General features: G+C 40.2%; 1 protein-coding gene across 1 annotated transcript in view; it reads left to right on the top strand.

Moving 5' to 3' along the window:
• LOC145989056 (uncharacterized) overlaps window positions 1-12,014 on the top strand; it is a 158,405-nt gene that overhangs the window by 128,773 nt on the left and 17,618 nt on the right. The window contains exon 6 of the mRNA XM_083124354.1: window positions 3,257-3,426. Within this exon, the coding sequence (XP_082980480.1) occupies window positions 3,257-3,426 (170 nt within the window). The remainder of the gene's footprint in view (window positions 1-3,256; window positions 3,427-12,014) is intronic.

The following is a 12,014-nucleotide window of genomic DNA, read 5'->3' as shown; positions in this document are numbered from 1 at the left end:
ACAGTTGTCAGAGAGCTTGTATTACTACTACTTATATCCCTGTTTTTTCAACCATTTTTGTCACTTGCCTTATAATGTCCCTGAATTACATTATATTATGTGTTGCTTACCTTTGGAATTTTGAGTTCTTTCATTCCTATTTTGTCATCTGTTCAGTGTGTCACAGACAACTAGTATCAGAAGGACGAAGTGGATAGACTAAATTGTAGATGACAACTTGGTAACTAGGTTTGCAAGTATTTTACATGTAAGCTGAGATAAAATTCGATATGACCATTTCCACCTGAATTACTTTTTCTTTCTACCATTTTTCGTATCGTTTGTTTACTTCCTGTTAGGTTAAAGAACATGTTTTCTCGTTTTCTTTTACGGTACATAATGTGGCTGATTGTACCTATGCCATTTTTCACAGAATATGAGTGTTCCTGGCAACCCTGGAACGCATTGCTTCACGACGGGATATGACGTGACAAATGCAATCAAATGTTGTGTGTTGTTGCCAGCATTCAGGCAACAAAACGGGCTCCTTGAACGACTGTAGCGCCGAAATGATGCACCAAGGAGAAAAATGTTACTGAGAAATATTGTTTGTTTTGATGTCCTCTGTACGTTTCCGTGGTCCGTGGGCGCCATTAAAATGACACCCTGTGTATATATAAGGTTATACATATATTGATGGCTTATTTTCGATTGTTTGATTCCAATACACGAACAATCAAATGAACTTCTCTTATATCATTTAGATTGATTCTCTGATGACCTCGCTGATTGGGAAGTAAGTACTCTGGTCATCCCCCCGCCCTCCCCTATTCCGAGAGGTGTTTTTCAGAGATGGAAAGTGCATTACACCCGCCTCAAATCGGATTGAGAATGAAGTCACAACGATTCACCTACTTCCCCGACAAAATACGCAAATGCCAATGTACAGTAAAACGTCTAATCCGGACTATTAGGGGGATAAGTTGACCGGTTTAACGAAAGTCCGGATTAACTGAAGTGACAAACGGCAGACGATAAGCGACACGTATAATTCGATAGTGAAAAAGCAAGCGACACAGATCACTTCAGTCAAGAGCAAAACATTTACCGAGCATTTGCGAACAGCAGACCAAGGCGACACGATACACAGTACGGAGAAAACGGCCTGTTCCGATGGCAAGCGGAAAAAATGGCAAAGGGAAAAAATGTCAAATGGAAAACTGGCGAAAGTAGAAATCACAAACAGAAAGCAAAAGCAAATGATAAATAATTGATATAAATAATTAATATGTAAATTGTAAAGAAGAAATATATTGATGCTGTGTTTAACAAAATCAATATTTATTCACCTTTGATTTTGTCACTTTACAATAATGTATTTAACCAGGTCAATATTTATTCACCTTGGGTTTTGTCACCTTTTATTGTATTTAGCTAACAAAATTTATTCACCTTTGATTTAGTTACATGCATTGCAACTTTACGTTATGTGCTACTCCTCGTAAGAAATTCTGCATTGTTCTTTTGTTATATAGCACTGTCGGTATAAATTACCCTAGTTTTCTTCTCTAGCAGTTGTCAAGTAAGTACTATATAGTATCAAATGTCCTCTTATACCGTCCAAAATGTTTCAATAAATTTATTTTTAGAATTCCTCGACACTTGAATTTGTTCCTCCACCTCATTACATTCTTCAGATCAGACTGTTTTGTACACACGTAGATTCCTACCAGCTTCTCTGCAGCTTTCCGAGATTTAACATTTTTCATTTTGAAAAAAAAAAAAAAAAAACAAACAAGTTCGTCTCTCTGAGAGAAATCAGTGACACAAATTAGTGCGGGGGGGGGGGGGTAGATAAGGGCCGGCTTCAAGTCCTGATGCTGCACCCGCCTCCCCCTTAAGTTTCATGAATCACACATGCTTCAAATTATTTACAAAGGTTACTTTTTATTAACGTGATTCTATAGCCTCAGGAACTTCTGCCAGAAGAAATAAAGAAATAAACGGCATTAAGAGTATAATTATTTTTGGAAAACTCAAATAAAATGTATCAATTCAAAAGCAAATTAGTGATAATGACACCAAAATTATATTAACTTTAAATTCCAAACTGTAAAATGCAAGACCATTTCTCAATTTTCGTGTAAAATCGTAATTTATTTTATTTGGCATTTTTATTCTTGCCATTTTTTCCATTGCCATTTTTTCCTTTTGCCATTTTTTCCCTTGCGCTTGTCGCCTTTCGGGTACCGATTGAAAGCGAACCCTCAGTAATCAATGCAACCTTTCGAACCGAAGACACACGACAGGCTGTACGTGTCTCTTGTCGCTTAGACTGGGACGTTTTCTCAATATCGTGAATGGTGTCGCCTCAGTCTGCTGTCCGCACAGGCGCGGCGAATGTTTTGCCTTCGTGAGATTTCAGACCGAAGCGACACGCGACATGGAACACATTCTCTTGGAAACGAGCCAATCAGCAGCAACGTTTCACATTTTATCGGCATTGTAGGCCGCACAAGCCTGCATTCGAATCCTGAAATCTTCTTGCGACACAAGTTCCCTGTCGCTTATGTATGAATTCTCCCTTGGACTGAAGTGGCTTGTGTCGCTTGCAGTGCGAATTCCACGTATCGCTTCGGTCTGAAAGCTCTCTAATATTCAGCGAATGCTTGTTCTTTCAAGGAAGGTCGCAAACCATCTCTTATTTCACCATTCACCACGTTATTCTTATAAAACTAGTTAATTCAGCGCTGCGATAAAACGTCATTGGATATGCGGTAACGGAAGTCATGCTACCAAACTTGATGGAAATATCGCTCAACGAAGTAAACACAGAGATATCGTACATTGACTCGGAAACTATAAAACAATCACCTTAGCACGACGCGACGGTGAAATTTCATCATAACATACAAAGTACATCTCGTTTATAGTTAATTTGAATCCCAATTTGCAATTCTGCCAGCGTACTCGACTTCCCTTGAAAACTTTCCCAGATCGGATGCTCCAATTTTTATTACGGAAAAAAAGTCCTTCCAGAAGTGAAAAGAAGAAAGTAAAAGCATTCTCTCTCTCTCACAAGCCTGCACTTTACCTGTTACAATATGCAATTAAATTGAACAATAAATAACACCGAAGCAGCGACCGAACATTGCTAATACCGTTGCCGCCGCTGAAGGTGAATGTTGTAACAACACTTCTTTGTCGTTTCCACGTACACAGCTCTGTGATATTTCCCGCTTCGGGGTCTTGAGAGGCTGAGATCCTTTTGGGAAAGGAGGTCGGCGTGTTTGTTGCAGAGAAAGTGGTTACAACCAAAGAACGCAAAGCAAAACCTCACGAACATACCCAGCATCCAGTTACAGAATGAAGCTCTACCTACATCTGCTGGCAATCGTGTTTCTCCTGGTCATTGTCTGCGCCGGGGGAGAGGATCCGAAAATCAAGGTAAGCAAATACCATATTTAATCATATTTGGACCATAGCTTCCTTCCAGGAAGATAGGTTTCTGTGCATATTGCTTTTGGTTGTGTTTGGTTTCGTAAGCACGCACGAGAACAATGTTTAAATAGATGGAAAGTCCGCTTCTCGTTTTGGCTATGTAGGTCATTGAGCGTTTTTGGAATCTTTTAGATGGACGTTTTCCAGTAACTCCTTTCTAAGCCAGTATATTCCTCTAACGGGTAGTGGTACCTTTAAAGTGGACACTGGAATATTAACGTTAGATTTGTAAGACCATCCAGTGCAAAAGGGCAATGAACCATGTCATTTTCAAAACTTAACCGTTTTCTGTAATCCTGGTGTGCTTCAGAGGCTCAACCAGGAGTTTTTGTCGGGGGGGGGGGGGGGGGCAAGTAACAGGATAATAATAATAATAACAACAACAACAACATTGCTATTATTATTATAGTAGTAGTAGTACTAGTAGTGGCAGTAGTAGAGTAGTATCCTCGCAAATCACGTAAAAAGAGGGTAGAAGTCGGTTTTATTTTGGCACAAACGATTTTAATATAATTTTCAAAACGTTCAATTTCACATGTGTTTTACACATATACAACATGGAGCGACGTAAAATAAAAAAATATGCTAACATGTGTACGTATTAAAAGCATTTTAATACATATGTATACTACATATATTATTTAAATACATTACATAATCAATTCATCCACCTCACAATAAACCAACAGCAAAAAATATATATTATATTATCTCTCAAATGTGCACGCTCCTTTCTCTCCAAACAATTGTACATACATTTAAGACAAAATTAATTAAGAGCAGTCATACATCTCTCTCTCTCTCTGATAATTTACAATGCATTACAGAAAACAACGAGCGAAGCGAGCAAGAAAATGTTTAGATCTACATATTGCAAATTGAAAACAATGCTGATTTAATATGGCGCAAATAATTTCACGGGGCGCCATGGCATTCTCCCTTTTACAACTTTATTCATTTAGATCAGTTGGCTCTCAGGCCCCAGCTACGTTTCTGAACTTGATAAGACTAAGAAAATGAGGTATTGCGATCGATGCGAGCAAGGAAATTTTACGAAATGTGTTTTTATTTGCGTAAAATTTGAAATCGAGGGGGCGATTGACCCTCTGTACCCCTGAAGGTGCCCTTGACCGTCAATGTTTGCCACCCCTCGTCCCCCTTGAATCGATTTCCCTTTAAGTTTGGGAAGGGCGACGTCGTGCGGGATGTAAAGCAATCAGCAACGTTCTTGCCATCTGTAGTTGCTGAATGTAATGGCGGCAATTAGGAGGGCGGTGGGGTGGGAGGCAGTTGGTCCCCCTCCGTGTTTTGTCCCCGCAGGCCACAGTATGGATTCTTAATGTTAATTCTTGCCTAGCAAGAGAAAGTAAACCCTTCATGCCCCTCAGTTTATGCACCCAATCGCCTCTACAGCTTGTTTGATATACAAACCAATTACCAACGTTCTTGCCACCTGTAGTTGCTACTTTGGGAAGCGAAGCAATCAGAAACTTTCTTGCCATCTGTAGTTTCTACTTGTATGGGATACAAAGCGATCAGCAATGTTCTTGCCACCTGTAGTTGCTACTTTGGGAAGCAAAGCAAACAGCAACGTTCTTGCCATCTGTAGTTGCTACTTGTATGGGATACAAAGCAATCAGCAACTTTCTTGCTACCTGTAGTTGCTACTTGTATAAGATGCAAAGCAATCGGTAATATTCCTTCTCTATGCAGTTGCTACGTTCTGTGGGATTATTTCAACACCCCCATTCAAGTGTATTCCGTGTAAAGTGTCCAACATGTATAAATTAGAAACCAATAACGCATGTTCCAAAACCCGCCTCCTTCCCCAAGATACATGGAATTCCCCCCCTCCCCGCTGTATCAAATCATTCCTAGCCTCTCTCGAATTTTGTTCTGAGAGAGGCACAGAATATGCTGCAAGCTTATAATAGGATGTAAGACCGAAAATTTAGTTTGCCTTCTCTACAACTCCTTGGTCACAAGAAGACTGCGCTAGCAGTTTGTGTGTGTGTGTGTGTGTGTGTGTGAGAGAGAGAGAGAGAGAGAGAGAGAGAGAGAGGCGGGTGCTTATGAAATAAAAGCAATTTTACAGTACGCAAATTAACAATGATTTTTCAAAAATTGAAATAAGTAAGCTTGAGAATTCACGTCCTCAGTCGAAACTGTATCAAACATCGGAAATATTTGGTTTTCTGCAATACTTCCTCTTTTGCATCAATCAATGAAAATTTAGGTAGAGTCTACAATTTCGTTCACTACCTTATTATTCGAGGAACAATTTTTAAAAGATGAAACATAACGAGATCATCACTTTTCATGTCATGATCTTATCCACCCTTTCTGACTACACAAAATTATTATCAAGAAATATTTAAAATTTTAAAGTATTTTTTTATATTTGGCTAAAACAAATAGTAGCAAGATAATAAATATAATGCAAAAAGTTCCAAGAATAGGGAAGTTTACAACACTGCAAGACTTCTAGCTTGGTAATTCTCAAATTAAATTCGCACCAAAAGATGGAGCGAATGGACAATTTTTGGAATATAGTGAGTACAGCAAGAAAGAATTTTAATTTTATTCCAATATTTAATTTTAACAAACTCAATTAAATCTGATGCAGAATGAGAAATCGTGTTATGTACAAGAAAAATGCAAATTCGGTAGAGTTATTTGTGGAAGGGTGTAATTTGAAAGTCAAAGTTGTGCGTTCATTATTAGCACCGCAGTTTCATACAACTGATTTGAATGTTTGCTTAATTAAATGAACAGATTTGAAGTTTAGCAATTTCGAAGCGAATTGCGCACTATACCCTATTACGCTATTAGGGGCTGTTCAAGGTCAACTTTCTACATTCTAGCTTGGACGAATTCTCTCCTCTCTCTCTCTCTCCTCCGAACACAGTAGCCTGATAGCAGTGTTGCCAGTAGTATAATAGTGATTCAAACTAAATCCATGTGTGCGTATTATGTCTACAATTTAAGTTTAACAACCACACTTTGCTACCACAAAAGCTGACGAAACGTAAATATTACTGTGAGGCACTTTGAACCAATTGAATTTTGGTTGAGGTATTTCGCAATCAATAAAGGAGAACCTTAACACTCTTTGTTAAGGGCGTTGCGAACAATAGTCAATCATGAATCATTTTTGTCTGCTTCTAAGAACATTACAATGCCCCCCCTCTCCGACTAAGTGCTCCGTTACGCAAAAATTACACCAGATGATTGGTTGGAATACAATAGACTGGCAAAACTGAATGAAGTGAGCAGTGCGTCGAGGGAGGAAGGGAGAAGGCAACAGAATTTACAAGGTGATGATTCTTATTGCGAGGCGGGAAGTAAGATAGCGTGGCCTTCATACGCCAATTTTAAAGTAACAATGGTTATAGTGCAGGAGACCTTAGAAAGATCGTTTCGCGGGCTTGCAGCAGACGACAATATGGGAGTGTGTCTGCGAGAACCAATCAGGTCCGCGAATGAGCGAGCCCGGTTGCCACAGCTAGCTCGCAGCACCCTTCTGAAAGGGCGAATGACCTCTGCCTCTTGCTACCTCGGCCTGTTTGTTCGGCTGAGTAGCAGACGACACGAGAGTATCGGCAATAGTGTGCGAGCGACGTCTGTTGTTAGCCCGCGAAACGCTCTTTCTAAGGCCTCCTGCACTATAGTAACTTGTATCAACAGAATGTTTCTATATATTTTGTATAGGTTCTTTATAGCTGTCTGCTACTATGGTAACATTTACTGTTACTTTTGGATGTCTACTAGGAAAGGGAGGGGGCTCTATTCTTTATTCGTATGTTTACGGCATAGTTTATGTAAAGCAAGGGCGGGCATTGGTCCTTAGTAGGTGGGTTGAGGAGTGGACAAGGTATTGTTATGTGGGCTTCTGCTTTGGTAGTATTGAGTGCTAAGACATACACACACTCTCTCTCTTACACACACACACACACACACACACAAACTACCCTGTCTCTTTTTGTAACTCTTGTTCCCTCACTATCACCATTTTTTCTCTCTCATTTACTACTACTCAACTTCTCTCACTCTCTCTTTCATTCGCTCTGTCATTTACTCTTTCTAAATACTTATCTCACTCTCATTTCGTCTCTCTTATTCTTTCACTCTCTCTCATTTACTTTTTCAATGTTCTTCTCCAAATCTCTCTCTTTCATTCAATCTCTCTTCTTCTCTGACTCTCTTTCTGCCTCTCTTAATCTTTCACTCACTCACTCTCTCATATTCTCTCTCTCTCTCACCAACACACAAATATACGCACATGAACTACTATGTTCCTCTCTCTCCCTCTCATTTCCTCTTTTCTCTCTCTCTCTCTCTCTCTTCTTCTTCTTCTCTCTATCTCTATTTCTATCTACTTCTCTCTCCCTCTGAGTTCTCCTTCTATACTATAAACAACTGTAATGCTAACGTTTTGGCACATTTTGAAAATTTCGAATATGTGGGTTGGCTGACAGCGACGGTAGCGACGCCCCTCGCTGGTCCCACTAATTATTCCATCCCATACAGGGTGGCTGAAAAGTAACTCCCTATTTAAAATTGTTAATAACTTTGTGATTGATCGATTATAGTGAAATATTTTTTAATGTGGACAGTGGAATGGTATACTTGTGTGCATGTTAAAATTCCACATAGGTACCAGCTTTGTCCATCAGTTTCTGTAATCGCCTGGGAACAGCCTCGATTGACTGCAGCAGATATTCAGTTAGTATATTGGTCAGAACATGCCGAATGGGATCCTCCAGCTGATTCAGAGGTTTAGGATTGGTGCCATAAACTTCTTCCTTCGCCAAACCCAACAGGAAAAAGTCACATGGCGTGAGGTCAGTGGTCCTTGCTGGCCATTCAATGACCCAGCCAACGTCCCGGAAATTAGATGTAGAATAATTCACAAACAGTGCGTTCAAAATTAGGAAAAATCAGACATTTACACAATTAAATTCTTCACTTCGGGGATCACAATACATTTCATGCAAATTCAGTGCTACAAGCAAAATTTATAACTATTTTTGAATAGGGAGTTACTTTCTAGCCACCCTGTATATTGTGCAGAAATCTTATAATCTTGAATTTATTACAACTTAATTGAGAGTGTTTGCAAGAAACAACAAGAATTCAGCTTCATTTTGCGTGATGTTTCATTGGGTAATAATCGAAAGACTTTATCATTTATCTCTTGCTGTTGTCTGGAAGTAGTAAATCTTTCCTGCTTGTTACTTCAAGGCGGATGTTTATACCGGAAATACAAGGTTGAACGCAGATGTAGAAAATCTAGATATGATCACTAGCTCAGGAATAGCGACCTCCAAAGGTATGTTATGAAAGCAGTAGGAAGTATTTCGTTGGTGTTCTAAATCATATCAGATAGTTTACACAGACTATTATCTGATGGAGTGGCGTTTCTTAAGCCTGCTCTAGACGAAAGCATTTTCCAAAGCATTTTTCTCAACATTGGTGCCATACCAAAATGCTACCGTGTAAAGTGAGAAATCTTATGGCATTTCAGATGCCATGGCGGGCGCGTGAGATGTAAACAACCTATCACTTCACCCTTTTAAACGACCTTAACTATTCAACCAAGAGGAATTACGCGTCGTATTAAATTGTTTTATGCAGAGAAGCATGGCGCTGATTAAATATATACTTTACAACGTTTACTGTACACGTATGGAATAATATTTTAGTTCTTTCAATTGTAAACACCGTGCACTCGCCATATATGGTGTAACTCGATGTGCATATCGTCCTGTATGTATCATACAAGGTCATCTCAACAGCTAACCGAAATGTTCCATGAAATGCTTTCGTGTAAAGTGATATCTGCTATAAGATTTTTGGAAGCATTTACATAGCATTTATGCTAGAAAATGATTTCGTCTAAACCGGACAATAATCTACAAAACAAAATAGCCATTTCTTGAAAATCAAGCACTTTTTTAGAAGCTGTTGTAAGTCACTTTAACGCATGCAATTTTACTTCATGTTTCTTTTTCCTCTTGTTAGTACATGCCAACCTAAGAATATTTATCAATGAATAATGATGTATTTTAAATATTCTCAACGTTTTGTGAAACTCTTTTCATAAGACTACACTCAATGTTGTAACGACCCTGCTTGGTCGTCATTCAATTATTATTAGACCTTGCGTGGTCGCTATATTATTTTTAATCGGATGAAAGAGTTAAGCGGAATGTCCCTGCGAGGCGTACGCTTCTAGTTTAAATGTATTCTGAAAACGTTAACGGTTCCACCTCTACGTTTACGAGCTTCACTCATTATTAGACCCTGCGTGGTCGCTATATTCTTTTTAATGTTATCAATTATTGTCATTCACATTGTTCAACGTGTTGTTTAGAATAGCAGAGTCCTGCGAGGCTCATTATTAATTGTATTATCTGAATGCACACAGTTTTAGTTTATATTGTCACGTGCATCTAGTGATTTTCCCACTAGTGATTTCTCAATGTCAAAACCTTGATATTTCTCAGTACGAAGGTTGCAATATGTAAAAAAATGAGTTAGCAACGCGTACTTGTAGTAAAAATTTTCACCACCCATGCGCCACCGCGAGTATAAAACCCAGCACAGCGAGACCGGAGCTCAGTTGGCTCCCGGATGTCAACTGGCAAACATCTTGGGAAAAACCGGCCATCCAGCCAGAAGCCTAGCAGCCATCCCAGAAGGAAGGAAGGAGGAAGAAAGAAGAAGAAAAGCCTAGCAGCAACCTAACTACCCGGTCTAGGTGCCAGGCTCTACCTGCCTGGCTTGACTAGGAGCACCTAGACCTCCTTCCTAACCTGCCGCCCTTGTACAGGAGACACCGGTCGGCTTGCCGATTCCTAGCTAACGCCGGGGGTGTCGCGGCATCCTTAAATCCTTTACCCAGCGCCCGCTTGTCGGAGGTGCCGGCTGGCTACGGCCAGTTCCTAGCTTTGGTTGGGGGCACCGCGCACATACTACTTTCTCTTACAGGGGAGTCCGTGACGTCAGCAGCGAACAGCGCCCTAAATAAAATTAGGTCCCTATACTCCCCCTGGCGCCTCACTGCGAGGAATAAATTGAATGGTGCCTTCCCCCCTTTTGAATCCTGAAGTGGTGAATGCACGTGTATGGTAAATGTAAATGCACTTAAGTGATAAAGGTTAAAGACTAGTGTGCTAACAGACTTTCTTACGATAAGTTTATAATAAACATATATATACATATAAAGCTGTTGTTCACGTTTTACCCAGCAAGCCCTGAGATATCTAGAATCTGTGTTCAACGACTGGTAAGAAGTTAGCATTTATGGGTAGACTTTTGCCGTCCTCCTAATTGAAGTGTTTAGAGTGTGGTGGGACGTTGCAAAAGAATTTGGCGCCATAACGTGGGGCCCGACATAACAGTGCAATTAAGTGAAGCCAACCGAACCGTGCATTAAAAGGACTGTCCAGTGAAAGTGAAAGTGTGGACTGTATTAAATATGGACCAAGAATTTACTGGTATGAACCTGAGAAGTAGAGGGAGGAAGACCATGGATTCAGAGACTGGATATGGTTGCTGTGAAGAACTGGGAGAAGAGGCAGCACATTTCCAGTGTTGCCAGTGCCAGCGCCAAATTCACTGGAGCTGTGATGGAAAAGATGTGGCTACCTTCCCCATTGTAGGAGTTAAATGCCAGACGTGTGAATCTGCTCCGCAGACTCAAGTAGCGGAGACCGCAATACAAGAACCAAGTCCGCTGACCAACCCTCCATCAGACCATTGGTTATTGGAATGGCTGACGAAAGATAGGGAAGACAGAAAGAAGGAGAGACTTGAAGAAGAAATACGCCGAGAGAAGGAGAGACTTGAAGAAGAAATACGCCGAGAGAAAGAGAGACTTGAAGACGAAGAGCGCAGAAAGAAAGAGAAACAGGAGGAAGAGAAAGTGCGCAAAAGAGAGGCAATTCAGGCTGAAAAGCTGAGAAAAAAGGAACTGATAGAACTTAGATCCCTAATAGAGTTTCATGAAGAGAAAAGGGAGCTTGAGAAACGAGAGATTGAAGAGAAAAGGGAGCTTGAGAAACGAGAGATTGGAGAGAAGAGAGAGCTAGAAAGAAGAGAAATTGAGAAGAAAAGGGAAAAAGACTTTGAAACTCTCCGAGCTTTAATTGAGAGCCTAGAGGAAATAAGAAAGAAAGAAAAAGAGGAAGAAGAAGCCAGAAGACGAAGAGAAAAACAGGAAGAAGAAGAGAAGCGTAGGAATGAACTGCAAGCCCTCTTTGCCCAGCAGAGGACTGACATAGAAGGTCTTAAGGCCGGAGTAGAAAGTATCCAAATTACTTCTCAGCAAGATATAGTAAAGGTTGAGGAAAGATTAAAAGAGGCTCTTCAGGAAAAACTAGAACCATTATCTCAGTGGCGCGGACAAGTGGAGATTACAGTGGAGACCATTGAGAAAGCTGTCCAAAACTTGGGTGACAAGACCGAATCCATCGAGAAAGTCGTGCAGGAACAGAAGGAAGTGATGGAGTCAATGACCTCAACTCTGC

The sequence above is a fragment of the Lepisma saccharinum genome, chromosome 6, assembly GCF_977018435.1.
Source record: "Lepisma saccharinum chromosome 6, izLepSacc3.1, whole genome shotgun sequence".
NCBI lineage: Eukaryota > Metazoa > Arthropoda > Insecta > Zygentoma > Lepismatidae > Lepisma > Lepisma saccharinum.
Note: the sequence above shows the minus strand (reverse complement) of the source record. Positions and strands in the feature narration are given on the sequence as shown.